Source organism: Helianthus annuus, chromosome 15 (genome assembly GCF_002127325.2).
Source record: "Helianthus annuus cultivar XRQ/B chromosome 15, HanXRQr2.0-SUNRISE, whole genome shotgun sequence".
Taxonomy (NCBI): Eukaryota; Viridiplantae; Streptophyta; class Magnoliopsida; order Asterales; family Asteraceae; genus Helianthus; species Helianthus annuus.
This window is the reverse complement of record NC_035447.2, coordinates 39,998,941-40,015,861: the sequence shown is the minus strand read 5'-3', so window position 1 is coordinate 40,015,861 and position 16,921 is coordinate 39,998,941. Positions and strand designations below refer to the sequence as shown.

Below are 16,921 nucleotides of genomic sequence, written 5' to 3'. Positions count from 1 at the left end.
TGGGTGATTATTGATCGTTTGACCAAATCAGCCCACTTCCTTCCCATTCGTGAGGATTATAAAGTGGAGAAACTTGCTCGAATCTATACTGACGAGATTATATGCCGTCATGGCATACCTCTTGACATAATATCAGACCGTGATAGTCGTTTTACTTCACGTCTTTGGCAAACTTTTCAATCCGCTATGGGTTCTCATTTGAATATTAGCATGGCCTTTCATCCTCAAACGGATGGACAGACCGAGCGTATGATTCAGACCCTAGAGGATATGCTTCGTTCCTGTGTCATCGACTTTAGTGGTAACTGGGATGTACATTTACCATTGATTGAGTTCTCATACAATAACAAATATCATTCCAGTATTCAGATGGCTCATTTCGAAGCTTTGTATGGCCGCAAGTGCCGATCTCCTCTCAGCTGGCATGAGATTGGTGACAAGCAGTTTACTGGCCCTGAAATCATTCAAGAGACAACGGATAAGATTCTTCAGATCCGTGATAACTTGATCAAGGTCAGGAGCAGAAAAAAGAGCTATGCTGATAATAGGCGTAAGCCTCTGGAATTTGATGTTGGTAACCGAGTTCTTCTCAAGGTATCTCCCTGGAAGGGAGTAGTTCGTTTTGGTAAGAAGGGAAAGCTCGCTCCTCGCTATGTGGGTCCTTTCAAGATACTCGAAAGGATAAGCAAGGTGGCGTACAGACTCGACCTGCCACAAGAACTAAACAATGTGCACCTAGTGTTCCACGTATCCAATCTACATAAATGCCTAGCAGACGAGGAACTACATGTTCCCCTTGAAGACTTGCAAATAAATGAAGCTGTACACTTTGTGGAGAAACCGGTCGAAATCATGGATCAGGGTGTCAAGCGACTGAGGCGCAGCAAAATTCCCATCGTCAAGGTTCGTTGGGAAGGAAAGCGTGGCGCCGAATTCACTTGGGAGCTGAAAAGTGAGATGAAGGCCAAGTATCCGCAGCTCTTCGAGCAGTCTTCTTCCTACATTTCGGGGACGAAATCTCCTAAAGGAGGGGAGACTGTAACACCTGCGTCCTTCGACTTTTAGATATTGTCAATTTAGGTCCCTGTACTATGTGATCTTTGATACTTTTGATACTTGGGGAATCTTATGCTATATACTAGATTCTTGTGATGTTTAAATCTGGATTCTTGATACTTAATACTATGAGACTTGACACTTAAAACTAGATACTTGGAATGTCTAAATCTAGATACTTGATGCTTGATACTTGGAATGTCTAAATCTAGATACTTGATGCTTGATACTTGGAATGTCTAAATCGAGATACTTGATACTATGAATGTCTAGACTCTTGACTCTTGATACTTTGGTGCTTGACTCTTGAGGCTCGTGAAACTTGATACTTGTTTAAACGAGGGACTGGAGTCTTGTCACTGGCGGAAACTACGAAACTATGAAACTATGAGACTATGAAACTTAGAATTTTTTGTGTTTATGCTATAATCTAGTTATACTATTACCCAATAATATGCAACGCTTAATCTAACTCGCAAAACGAATCAGAGACGGTTAGACGGAAATGATGAGATTGACCGAGTGGCAATCCGATCGGATGGCCACTCGATCGAGTTGCCATCCGATCCGAGTGCTCACCGCCAAAGCTCTCCTTCCACACTATAAATAGGCCTGTCACATTAGTCCTTCACTGATGTGACAACCTTATCCGATCAGCACGCACTTTTCCTCACTTTCAGCACTTTTCTTCGGTTTCTCGGCGATTCCGATACATTTTACACTAGATTCTTGTACATTTTTGATCTACACATCATATTCCGCATGATTCCACTTTGAAATCTCACTTTTCACCGTGAAATCTCTAAGATTTGAGCTCTTGAAGCTGATGTCATCATTGCGGTTGTACCAAACTCTTGTGTGATGTCATTCTAGTCAAGATCTAGCTCAGATCTAAGAAATTTCATGCGTTTTACACCGAATCTGTGCTAGATCTAAACTTTTCAAACTAAAACTTATGTTTATCTTCATCTTTTTCTTAAAAACTTTCACCTAAAGCGGTGAGATCTAGATCTAAACGAACTATAGACTTGATAAGTAGTCTAAGAGTTGGTTGGAGAAGGATTGTTGCCGGAGAAGATGACCGGAGTATGAATTCTGACATAAGCACTGTCATGAACGGACGACTGAACGGACTGGGTTGATTCCCACCCGATCAGATCGGTTGTACACTGATGTGTTTACCGTTGTCTCAATACGTCCCAAGTCGTCGCCGTTTAATAGGAAACATAGAAAGTTTTACAAGTTTAGGAACGGGACAAGGACAACCCGATCGAGTGGCAATCCGATCGGATAGCCATCCGATCGAACAACCACCCGATCAGGTGACACTTGTCTCTTAACCCTAAATACTTTGAGACTTTGAACCTTTGATCGTCGAATGGCAATCCGATCGGATAGCCATCCGATCGAACTGCCATCCGATTAAAGTGGCAATATGTTTTGAAACCTTTAACGCTTAGAAACTTTTTGTAAACTTGGAACCTTGGATCGAATGGCAACCCGATCGGATAGCCATCCGATCGAACAACCATTCGATCAAGGTAACCCGAGCTGACACTTGATTTGTCAATTTGAAAATAGGATCGGATGACTATTCGATCGAATGGCCATCCGTCCCATTCACACATATGTCATCTCAATGGAATGGCAATCCGATCAGATGGCCATCCGATCGGACAGCCATCCGATCAAGATGACTGGTCCGATACTTGGTTTGAATCTCGTTGTTTTGTCCGACATTTATCCGTTGTAATCTAACCAGGCTAAATCTAAACGAGCTCCCTTTGATCCAATAACAGTTAACCTGTTAAGCAATCACTTTGAGTATACTCGATTCCTTTTTGTTTCGAACTTTGGGGTGTAACATGTATTCTATTAAACTATGATACTTGAGACTTTTGCAAACTAAACTCTATCCTATGTGTATGTGAAACTTGTGAGTCTTGTATTCTATTTTTGCTATATGGACGTTTAATCCAGGGTGTGTAGTTCCGCCTTAACAATAGTAGCGCTATAGGAGATGCACCTCCCCATTATTCTCGGGGGTATTGTTAGGAGGATTCTAGTTTCCCTTGAGACTTGGGAAAACAACAAAGCATCGGGATACTTGGGCTATGACTTGTTGGAGTGCGAACACTAGCATGGCTGAAACTATTTTGTTACATTTACATGTGGTTATGAGACTTTAATCTATTATGCTATTATTCAAACTTGTATACACGCCGGTACATTTTTGTACTGACCCTATTTTAATACATGTTGCAGGCTGATAGACGCTGGAACTATGGAAAACAAGCTAGGATTGATGCTTAGAAACTCGCCTTGTTAAATCCTAGAATTTGAAACATTGGTTTTGTGATTGTATTTGATATTTATGGTCACGTTGATGGTTTAGACAAATTTTGCATGAAACTCATTTAATCAATATTGAAACTTTTATTGTTATGGAAACTCATGAGCAATCTGAACGCTTAGTGCTCGCACCCCGATGTTTCCGCCATCGGTTGGGGTGTGACATCAAGGCATTCCAATGATCAAGTTAATATACATATAAGAAATAATGTATATACACATGTAGGCGAAACTCGATCTACATTAGTATTAAACATGTATCGGAGTTTTTGGCGCCCTAAAGGTCAGACTTGTTTAAGGAATCGTATGTTATATTGCAAATAACCCACATGATCCGACTTATTATAAGTAGGGCTGTAAACGAACTGAACGAACATGAACAAGGTGTTCATGTTCGTTCGCTAAGGAAATAATGTGTCCGTGAACGGTTCATGAATACATACCTAACGAGACGTTATGTTCTTGTTCGTTCATAAAGGAAATAAACGTGTTTATGAACGGTTCACAAACACAAACAAACACTAACTAAATTGGCAGAGGCTAGAGGTCAGGGGGGGGGTGCTGGAACTTTATTTTTGGTAAAGCATTAATCGTTTAACAAATGTCGATAGTATTCATTGATATTAATAATGAGAAGAAAAGGGAAACGATGCATAAACATGATGGAAATGAGGTTTCATATTCTATTTGTTAGGATAATAAAATAAGTAAGAGTTAAAGAATATATGAAAAGTTTAGATAAAATAAATAAATGCACAAAAATCTTTATTGAACAACATATATAAACATGAACAAACGTTCACGAACACTATTGAACGAACGAGACATCTGTTCGTGTTCATTCATTTAACTAATTGTAGGGGTGTTCATCGGTTCGGTCAACGGTTTATTTGGTTTATATGGTTCGATTTATTTGACTTTTCAAAATTTTGTACCCCGCACCAAATTAGGAATATACAAGCCAAATCCAAACCAAACCAAATTCAGTTCGGTTTTGATTCGGTTAAAAACCAAACAAACCAATTTTAACCAAATTTAACCAAATTGTTCCTAAGTATGTGTTTTCTTAATTTATATTTATAATTCATGTTTGTGTTCCAACTTCCGAACATCAAGTTAGCAACTAATTTAAACCAAATAAAAGAAGGTTTCAATGCAAAATAAAACAACCACATCTAGAAAATAGCCGTACACACAACTACAAAGTTTAAAATTCAAAATATAGAACATAGAAATTAGAAATAGTCAACATAGATAATCTTTTAATCTTATATGTGAAAATTTAGAAACCCTAGTATATTTTGAAGAGTAAAACTATATAAATGACTGAGCTTAATTTGTGTGTTGGGCTTTATATTTATCATGTGGGCCAATAAAATTTATATGGTTTATTAAATATTATTATTTTTATTTAATAATTAATTAAATTAGCGGTCTATTCGGTTATCCAAATAAACCAGATAAACCAAATAAAAACATATATGGAACCAAAACCAAACCAAAAACCAAATTCACAATTTGGTTTCGGTTAAAAACCAAACCAAACACCAAATTCGTTATTTGGATCGGTTTTTCGGTTACGGTTCGGTTTTCGGTTTTTATTTGGTCTCAGTTTTTTCTGAACACCCCTAACTAATCTAACGAAATTTCTTGTTCATGTTCGTTCGTTTACTAAACAAACGAACTTTCGCCAAACGGTTCACGAACAGTTCGCTGAACGCTCGAATCATTTACAGTGCTAATTACAAGTGAAGTTTTGGTCAAATATAAGCATAGGCTCAAATAGTTTAAAATGATGGCTCCAACATGGTTGGTGGTCCACATCTTCCCTACAATAACTCCACTTTTTTACTTATTATTAGTATTGTTGTGCATCAACATTATTGGTGTTGTTCGTCTATTCACTTTCAAATACTTCTATCACTGTTTCGTGAGACTGTATACCCAATGCTTCAAGCTTTTCTATTTGTCCTATTATGCACATACCATGAAATTATACTTTCCTTTTTTTTGAATAGCATCTCGACCAGAACTATACATGGCCATATCACAGTCGAAGGAGGATTCGAACCTGAGCACTCTAGGATAGGAAATTATAGTTTACTATACATCACGCTCGTATATGGGAATACGGGCATTGGCACAATATGTTGACTAAACTTTGTAACAAACTAGGCAGCGACAACATGGACATGGTGGAGGGTACCCAGCAGTGGGCAGACTGAAATAAAAAGCCCATTAAGCCTCTAAGTTTTGGGCCACTAGGAATTTGACTTTTGGGTATTCCACTCCAAACTTCAAAGCTTGCGTATAAGATACAAAAAATCATCAAGATTAGTTATAAACACGTAGGGTTGTTAATTAAAAGAACACATTTGTATTTTCTTTTTTTAGTAATGTATGCATACTTTAAGTCATATATGTTTTATATTTTGTTTTTATAAACGCTAACACATGCCCTCTAAATTCTACTTCTAAATCTAGATATTTTCCATCGTATGATTAGAACCTTCAACTTCATGGAGAAGAACGCATTTTCAACACATCTTGATACCATTGCCTACAAACTCAGGGGCTGTTTGGCAACTTTTGAATGGTTAAGTACTGAACCAGTAAGTGGTCTGAACCATTAAGTGCTGAACTAGTAAGAGGTCTGAACCATTAAGAGCCAGTATAATGCTTAACCATTCAGAGGCAAATGTCTAACTAATTCAGATTAGAGGTCTTAACCATTCAGACTAAGGGGCCGTTTGGCAACATCTGAATGGTTAAGTGCTGAACCAGTAAGAGTTCTGAACCATTAAGGTAGTGTTTGGTATGTAGGAATGAGAGGTGGAATGGAATAGATGATTACAAGGGAATGAAGAAAAGGGTGTTTGGTTGGTCAATGGAATGGAATCATCCATTCCAAAAGGCATTCCATTCCCTCAAAATCATTCCTTCCACCCCTCATGCTTTTTTTTTTCCATTTCATCCCATCTTGCACCATTCATCAACAACATAGCAACCCACCACCTTCGCCACAACCTACCACCACCACCACCACCCACCACCGACGCCATCGCCACCACCCGCCACCACCTCACCCCGACAGCCACCGCCACCGCCGCGACCCACTCGCCACCGTTATCACCCACAGCTGCGACCAACCGCCAACACCACTCGCCGCCGCCGCCCACCACCATCGTCGACGCCACCACCATCACCGCCACCGCCGCCACCAACCGCCGCCGCCGACACCCACCCCCGCCACCTATAACCACCCACAATCACTACCACCGACCACCACCACTCACCGCTGATTTTATTATTCCGTTTTTCTTGCCTACCGAACAATACACAATAATAATTCATTCTATTCAGACATGGTAACCAAACAAGACATGGGATGGTAATGATCCATTGCATTCCCTCGTCTATTCCATTACCTCGTCCATTCCATTCCTTCGTCCATTCCATTACCCCATACCAAACATACCCTAAGTGCTGAACCAGTAAGAGGTCTGAACCATTAAGAGACTGTATAATGATTAACCGTTCAGAGGCAAATGTCTGACCAATTCAGAGTAGAGGTATTACCCATTCAGACTATGTATAAATCTTAACCATTCAGAGGCAAATGTCTGAACCATTCAGACATCTGCTCATGAAACAAACAGTCTGAACCATTAAGTGTTGAACCAGTAAAGAGGTCTGAACCATTAAGAGTTTCATTAAGAGGTAAACAAACAACCCCTAAGTATAATGCTTAACCATTCAGAGGCAAATGTCTAAACCATTCAGACATCTGCTCGCGAGTTTTCAATTATACCACCTGTGTGACTATTCGTCCACAAAGCATCTTAGAATGCTTCTTTATGCTATTCCTTTTACTTGTTTTGATGATACAAACTCTTCCCATGAGTTTTCAAGGTACTTCGTGATGGTTAACTGGTTTGCTTCAAAATAAAAAAAGTCAGGAGTTCAAGTTTTGGAATAAAGTCGAGATTTTTTATGGGAGAATTACCAAAGTAGACATATTTGACCAAGAATTTTCCAAAATAGACAATGATTTAATGATTTTGAAACTAGGTATGACTTGCATATCATGCTTCTACATGGATTTAATAGGTTGTTATCGTTGGTAATGAATATACATTTTACCTTTTTTTGTTTAAGTATTTGTTGGTGATCACCAATAGATTATCGAAAACCAATAATGATTTTTTTTTTTGTGGTATATGTCATCGATCTGTTGGTGATGTTATAATCAGTTTTCTAGCAATGTATGTGTACGATAAATAGATCTTAAAAGGTATTATTCCATGTTTTCTACTTTCATCTTTGATGTTTTCCACATGACCACATCTCACCTAGGGCTTGCAATTTTACACGAATACACGAATACATGACACGAACCTACACGAAGTTAACAGGTATCGTGTATGGCCTTAACAGGTATCGTGTACCAAACAGTTAGACACGAGATTACCTGTTAATTTTCGTGTATTAACAGGTTAAATACCTGTTTACATGTTAATACCCGTTAGTACACGATAAGAAATTAAATTAAATAAAACTCATCAGCCATGTGCGTGTGGATTCCTTAATTCCTTTCTATTTCATTCCTCATTCAATTAAAAAAATAAATAAAACCCTAAACTCCCTCTCTAACTCTCAGATAGCATGTCGTGTTCGTGTTTTTGTTCGTGTTAACATGTATTAACAGGTAATTTTCGTGTATAACAGTCGAATAGTCGTGTTAACAGGTATTAACAGGTAATTTTCGTGTAATCGTGTCGTGTTCGTGTTTGAAAAAAAGGACACGATAAGTTATCGTGTCGTGTTCGTGTATGTGATTTCGTGTATCGTGTCTTATCGTGTCGTGTCTTATCGTGTACGGGTATACACGATATGCCAGCCCTAATCTCACCTCACTAAATAACCTATCCCGGCGTTCCAACCATTTGTTAAACAAGCTCCAAATGAAGATGAAAACGCGTGGAATAGATGGCTACAAATGAAGAAGATAAAATACAATCGGTTTGGTTCACTCATGGTCCGTTATGATAACTATAACCATAACCAAATTTCTCGGTTATGAAGTTATTATTTTTGTTTATTATAGACTACAACTTTTTATAAGTTTTTCTAATGAAGTTTTTATGCTCGATGAAAGTTTGAATTTCACAGATTTCTTCTCATAATAAATATTGAATCTTAAATATCACCAACGTGTTTTGGACGTAATGACTATAAAGAAGATGAAAACTCTACGATTAAATATGCTCATGTGGGAATAATACTGAGATGGGAGACCTTCTAGGAAATTTCCACTCGGCAACTAAAAACAAAATCCGTGAGATCGGTGTAGGCAAATTAATGGACAATATTGATGATACATACAAGATACCGAATGTTACAAAATTTATCTAAAAAACATTGTTATTGTGGTAAGTATACATAGTGTTATGAATTTATGATTGTTATTTAACATGGACTACAACTTGTTATAAGTAAGATTTCTAATGAAGTATTTATGCTTGATGAAAGTTTGAATTTCATTGATTTCTTCTCATTGCTTCTTTGTATAGTAAAAGTCTAAAAGAGAACACTTTATTATGTTAATAGATCCGCTTGAAAAACCGGGCTCTATTAAATTGTCAACAACATATTACTAAACACATAACCTTAGATTCATCTAGTAACATTATTATAGTGGTACATTATTTATTCCTGGTAATTCTCTCTATCTAGCCAATATATAATACATATTTTTCTACGAGGTTGTATGGTTTTAATTTTATATATAAATTATACATTACTTTCATAATTTGATTATTTTAATAAAATATGTTTGGTTAGAAATATACTCGGCATTCGGTAATAATATACTTAACCATAACAAAAAGGCTAGTAATTAAACGTGTCCATTTAATGTGGTTGAAATGTATTGCAACATACGACACGATGACAACCAAGTTTTAATTTTCTTTTTGTCCATTAAATGGCTGTCATCTACGAGACTACGACTTCTATGATTTTATATGACTCCATGCTTAAATCGTGACATATATTACATGAATTTGATCATTTATCGCTTTATATTTATTTTTTACTTTTTTAAGAATATTTTATAATTTCACAAATTTGTAACATATTATTTAAGAAAAATCAGATTTATATAAAAACATGCTTTTATGCTTTGATATCTTCTTAATTAGTTGAGGTAATTATTTAAGACCATTGAACATGGTCCAATATAAGTTTAGAAGAAAATAGTGTCATTGTACCAAACTTTTAAGGTTGGGACGACCTTAACTATTCAGTAGTATTCACATGTCTCTCTTTGGTTACATTCTATCAACAACTATATAATATTATATTTGTAGGAGTAAATCACTCGAGTTCTTCGTGAGCCACTTAATATTAACTCTTAAAAGTATGAATGAATTGAAGTTGAGCCGAGCTCAAACCTACAATGAACCTTATTTGATAAATGACCTGGAATCCGAGCTTCTTGCCTTGTGTTTAACTAGGCTTGCAAATTTAAACGAGTCTTTTATGTATATAGATATAGAGGCCGGTTAACGTACAAAATGGCTTAACGTACGACGCGTATGCGAGGCATTATGAACATGCGAATACTTGTAACTAACATGCGAATTGGGTTTTTCATAATAACATGTGAAATTGTATGGGTTTCCATACAACATGCGAATGTATTTTTCATTTGAACATGCGAATTGTATTTTTTTTAACGTGCGAACTTTCGTTTTTATAACATGCGATATTTTTTACGGGTTTATAACATACGAACTTGTCTCGTGTACGCGTCATACGTTAAGACATATTATATGATATATTTTTTCTATAGATATAATAGCCGGTTTTGACATGATGTGCATTAGGGGGGTGGGGGTGGTCACTAGTGATAGAATTCTATCACTCACATAAACATGTGGGACACGTGTCATCTTCTAGGGACATGGACGCATCAACATAACATGCGGACTCTTCCAAAGCTCAGTGGTCCTTCCAAAAACGTAGAAAAATGACAAAATTGAAAACCCTTTAAATCAACCTAACAATTTCGTAATTTTTCCTAAAAAAAATTCCCAACAAAAATTGTAGGGGGACAAAGGGGCAACGTCAACCACTAACTCATGCCACATGCACATGCAATGAAATTGGGTGGGTGCCTTGTGAAACAAGCCAAAATTTCAACTTCAAACATATGCACCCAATACTTAAAATAGGCTGGTTCATTTCACTTCATACACACATAATTGAATCACATTCTACCATCATCCTCCTCAAATAGGCACTTGGTAGTTTACTTTCTCACCTCCTACTAATTTATTATAGTTTTCTATTTTTTACCTTTCTTTTTTAGCAACCACCGCAATCTCTATAATACAAAATTTAAACTTTCAACCTTTTAGTTTTGAAATACACCACTATTATACCATCTAATTAATTACTTTTTGTTTGCAGCACTTTTCCAGTGTTGGCAGCCACCCTGAAACATGATGATAACTTTCCGAATTATGGTGTTAATGATCCTAGCCTTGGCGGCGGTAACCCTACCAATCAACGCAATGAACCCACGAAACCTCGAGGTCACCACTCCAACCACCACCAACCATGTCGGATCACTAAAGCTCGAAATCAAGTGTGGTCATTGCAACTACAGTCCTCCACCACCACCACCAAAACCATCACCACCACCACCATCTCCACCACCTCCATCTCCACCACCTCCTGAAGAACATTGCCCTCCACCACCACCACCACCTCCAGAGGAATACTGCCCTCCACCACCACCACCTCCAGAGGAATACTGCCCTCCTCCACCACCACCACCCGAAGAAAACTGCCCTCCACCACCATCACCACCCAAGAATCCACCTTCAACTCCTTGTTTGAACAGCCCTTGTTTGAATAGCCCTCTACCGCCCTTTAACGCTGGCATTAACATAAACGGGCCTCCATCAGAGCTGTATCCCATCATGGAAACTATCTCAGCTGCTCGCCGGAGCTTCACGGTGCCGCCGCTGCTTCTGGTGTTGTTTGGATTACTGCTAGCTTTTTGGTGAATTATATAGAATCGTTTATATGTTTTGTGTAAAAAAGGTTGACATTCATGGGTAGAAATACATATGAATCTATTAACTCTATGAGGAATAGAACAATCTTTTTGTAATAAATAAACTGTTGTAACTTGTAACCTTTTACTATTTTTATATAGTATCAATTAATCCCTAAATGAAAATGTATTTTCTTCTCTCTCTCTCTTTTTTTTTTTTAAATTTCTTCATATTCTTGTTCTTCCGCTTTTCTGCATATAACATCAGAAATAGCTAGAATTATTCATAGGTAGGATTGGATTTAAAAATCGGATATCGTCATAAATGATACATAGTGAACATGCCGATATTAGTTATTTTTAAAACTCACCAAAATTACGTAATTTTTTTTTATTAAAACGAAATAAAGAATTAATATTATTTTATTTGTCAATTATTTCACATCCATTAAATTCTCACGTTTGATTATTCCATGTTTCCTCATATGGATCAATCTCCAATAATGGCAAAATTTATTCATCGTTCTCAAAAGAACATAGAATTACTTTAATTACATGGTTTGGACGTTTTAGACTACTAACAAAATTTGAAGTGTTGAATAAACAAACTATCGAGCCCGAAGCAGTTTAAAAGGTCTGGTTCATTAGTTCGACAAGTTTAAATGACGGTTTTATGTATGCGGTTTATGGTTCGAATCTCGAATGGCTGGTCTAATATGATAAAAACATATTAAGTTATTAAGATGTAAATAAATTAAAGGCGAATTTTGGAGATTATTAGTTACGAATAAATTATCGAATTAAAGATGAGTTTTGGAGATTATTAGTGTCAAAATAAATGAAAAAAATATGAGAAAGTTGACAACTAGTGTTTACCTCAAACGTCTTAATACGTGTCTTATCTCCTCATCTACGTCACATGGTCTTTAAGCATTTTGGTGGCTTTCACTAGATAATGAATCATTTGTAGCTCTTATTACATTCAAATTTAGTATTACTTATTGTCTTTTTTTTTTTTTTTTGAAAAATAAACTTTATTAAAACACACTTCCGACTTAAAAGGACAAAATGCCAAATAAACAACACCCCCGATTCAAACGCGCAAATGACAAGAAATTACAACATGTATAATGGGTATTTATACCAATTCGTCCAACGAATATAATTACAGGAAGATCTACTTTTAATCCAAGCATAACCTCTCAACTTTATCTCCCCTATGACATCATGCGGACTATATTTAATCTGATTAAAGACCACATCGTTCCTTCCTTTTCATATGCACCAACATACAATAATAGCCAGCCCGTAAATTATCTTTTCCGCCTTCTTACCACTCTTAATGATATTGTGGATGTCGAAAATGTCTTTGAAATAAAAAAAGAATATAGGCGAGATGTTACATCAAACGCTGAAAACCGCCTACACCCGAATAGCCACCGAGCAAGCAGTAAATAAATGCTCCACCGTTTCCTGGACTTCGTCACAAAAAGGGCACATAACCGAGATAATATCCACATTCTTCTTCTTAGATTAACTCTCGTACGAAACCTATCCAAATTGCCTCTCCAAGCGATAATATTACATTTGATGGGCACCCAATTACATCATGTAAAATCAGGAGGGTGCCAAGTTCCTCTATCCATAATTAAAGCCTTTTTACCGGCTTTACCGAGAATCCATTCTGACTATCAACACTCCAATACCATTCATCCTTATCGTCGGATACTCTCGCTAAGCTGAGGACCTCAAGACATTCCTGCCATTCCCTTAACTCCTCGTCGGACTCAGGCTGTCTAGACCATTGCCATGTAAATACTCCATTTACTTGACCCGCTTCCATTCTCTCTGCGACCCTGCACTTTTTAAATAACTCCAAACGAAACAAAAGAGGCCATGTTTCCATGAAGGGAAGATCACTCACCCAAGTGTCAATCCAAAAACGAATATCAACCCCATTCCCAACCTTACCTATGATTAACCGATTTAACCCCTTCCCATATAATTTCATTTTGGAAATCAACTTCACCATGTTTTTTCAACACCCCACTATGCTCCCGTTAAGCGGGAGGAAGCTCTTTTGGTTGTTCTTAAAATGACAAGCTTCAACCACTTTACACCACAGATTATGGTTTTCAACCCTATATCTCCACCCCATTTAACAAGAAGGGCCTCCTTGACCTCTTTGAGCCTGTTAATACCCAACCCACCTTTTATCTTGGGCCAAGTGACCCAATCCCAAGCCACCCAGTTCATTTTGACATTATCATTAGAACCCGCCCATAGGAATTTTCACATTTTGGCATCGAGGGTCTTAATAACACCAGCCTGGGCTTTATATAAAAAGAAGTAATATATAGGTAGACTTTCTAACACCGAATTGATCAAAATAAGCCTCCCCCTATCGACAAAGTTTTAGCTTTCCACACCGACAATCTTTTATCAAAAACCTCAATAATTGGTGTCCAGTTATTAATTATGTTCAAATTAGTCCCTACCGTAATCCCCAAGTAAGTAAGCAGAATAGAATCTGTGGCATCCAATCACTTTAGCCATATTAGACACATCACCACTATCCACCTCCAACCCGTATGTTATGGCTCATTTTCTAAGCGTACATATCTTGAGCTATATCCTGCTTTTAATTGTTTATCTGCGATCATGATACTGGACGGGGATATTGCTAACATCCTGGGTGATATCCTGAGGTATATCGAATTAATCACGTGCAGGTTAAAGACTGGGACTTGCTAACGGTCAAATGGACTTCATCTCCTCAAGACTCGGGCGTATTTGTTAAAGGAGAGACGTTGAACCCGAAAGACCAGGTCTACAACGTTCGGCTAAGGAATATTCGTTGGATCCCGGTTGTTAGGGCTGGATTTTTACTATGAATGATCCTTATACATGATCCTAACCAGTGATCCTTATTTCTTTGGCAGGCAGTGATCCTCAGCCGGACCTCAGGATCAGGATCACGGGACATTGAGGTGATCCTAGTACTAACGGTCATTTTCGATTACTACAATATTATTTTGCAGGAATATCTAGCAGGATATGCCCTACATATCATGATCCAGGGACGCGCTTTTACAAATATGGCAAGAGCTGAATTGAAGATGAACGTTGTGCCGGATATGGAAACATGGCTTGATCTAAGGGCAGCAATTTAGGCTAGATTATCTTTATTTCTAAAGGGGTAATGAGCTGATTAGTGGTCTATCTACCTAAAATAAGTTACCTACACATGTATAAATACCCATCTTCCTCATTCGGAAGAACACACACAACATACGACACAACTCTCAACACTTAGACACTCAGTGATCCTTGTACTCAGCTCATTATCATCCGAAGTTGTAACTACATTTTTATTATATTGAAGTTGGTGATCGGTAGTTGCCATCACCCGAGGTTTTTTATGCCGGAGATCATACATTGATCAAGGGCTTTTTCCTCGTATAAATCACTGTGTCTTTGTATCTTTATCACGGAAGTGATCCTTTACTTTTATAGCTAACCAAGCATCATACCCCGTTTACATAAAGTTTGGTTACATTATCCTTGTGTGATTTTTGACCAAAACAGTTTGGCGCCCACCGTGGGGCAATTGGTGCTTCATTCATAAAGAAAATCCTTTGTTCAAAATCAATTCAAAGAGTTACATGGCTTCATCATTGAAGAACACTTCCACGGCGATGTCTGCAGTCACCTCAGCACAAACCACTCTACCTCCTCCACCGGCAGGATCCCAGAGAAATGCTGAGAAGAGACCAACCCCTTCTTTCTCTAAACCTCCATCTTCTTCTGCTATGAATTCTTCTATTCCCAGTACTAGTGATGTGTTTGCTTTAATTTTGCAGATGAAGGATCGTATGCAGCGGCAGGATGAAACTAATGACAGGATCCTCAGGGAGATTGGAGATCTCAAAAGACAAAAGAAAGCGGCAGAGGATCATTCCCCACTGATGCCAAAATCCTTGAGTTTTGAGACTCCAATGGTCACCTCTCAGCCATCAGGGATCCCAGACGTACAGATCACAGGGGAGACGAGAGGATTACATCTCAAGTCAGCAGCAATGACTCAGACATCGGGCTCGTATTTTCAGCCAGCAGGATCCTATCCTCAGTATATGGGATCCTTCATGAATCCGGGAGCCTATCCGGGGGCACAGCAGTTTCAAGGATCCTACTTTATTCCAGGATCGTTCCAGGGCCAAGGATCCTCCTTTGTTCCAGGATCATCCCAGGTTCAAGGATCCTCCTTCGTTCCAGGATCATCCCAGATACCAGGATCCTTACAGATGCCAGGATCCCTAAAAAGTTTGCAAGCAGGGAATCTAGATGTCCATCAAGGGGACTTCATTCCAATGCAGACCATTGCTTCCACTGGTCCCTCCGTTATTCCAGAATCCCAGCAATACGGATTCCCTAACTTGAACCCAATGGGAGGTAACACTTTAAATAATTATCCTACCACTAACCATGGATTCATGCAGGATACAGGTACCAATCATGTTATGGCCAGGGAACTACAGAAACTAAAGGACATGATCTCAAGTGTTCCAGGGGTAGTCAAGCCTATCCCAGAGATTGCAGATGGGAGCCACAAGGTATCTCGCTTTGCACCACCAATCTGTGATGCAGAGGTACCCAAAAGGTTCCATATCCCTACCATGAAGTTGTATGACGGCACAACGGATCCAGAGGAACATATAGCACAATACAGGGAAAGGATGGAGATCAATCCTATCCCAGAAAAATTGAAGGAAGCATGCCTATGCAAAGGATTTGGATCTACTCTTACTGGATCAGCCCTTAAATGGCTGCTAAGTCTTCCCCCTTACTCTATTACTTCATTTGCTAATTTAGTTAATTTATTCAATAACCAATTCTCTTGTAGTAGAAAATTTGAAAAATTAACCAGTGATTTGTACAGGATAACTCAAAATAATAATGAATCATTAAGGGATTATATAACTAAATTTAGTAAAGAATCCTTGGATATTCCCAACTTGGATATGGCTACGGCTGTTGAAGCCTTCAAAATGGGGCTTCTTAAGGATTCATTATTCTATGATGATCTTGTTATGACACCTTGCAGGAATTTAGATGAAGTAAGAACTCGAGCACTCAGGTTTATCCGGCTAGAGGATGACAAGAGGATCCAGGAGAGACAAGTAGGATCCTCAAAACAAGATAAGCAAGGATCCTCCTTCAAAAACAACAAGTTCAAATCCTACCATAGAAACGAGAACAAGAATGTGCATGCTGTCGACCAAGAAGAGGATGATGAAGAATATCCTCCAATCTCAGAATATTGTTTTTCCGATCACGAACTAATCCTTGCAATGCAGAATCTAGGTGAAAAGGCTAGGTGGCCCAGGAAAAATGATAAACCATCCGGGACTAAAGACAAGTCCAAATGGTGTGCATACCATGAGG

At 38.1% G+C, this 16,921-nt stretch overlaps 1 protein-coding gene across 1 annotated transcript; it reads left to right on the top strand.

The window, feature by feature from the left end:
• Nucleotides 1–10,662: 10,662 nt before the first annotated feature.
• LOC110911453 (leucine-rich repeat extensin-like protein 3) lies at nt 10,663–11,675 on the top strand. The gene is made up of 2 exons (XM_022156073.2): nt 10,663–10,718; nt 10,885–11,675. Exon 2 carries the CDS (start codon nt 10,917–10,919, stop codon nt 11,484–11,486), a length of 570 nt encoding a protein of 189 aa, XP_022011765.1. The 5' UTR covers nt 10,663–10,718; nt 10,885–10,916; the 3' UTR covers nt 11,487–11,675.
• Nucleotides 11,676–16,921: the final 5,246 nt, after the last annotated feature.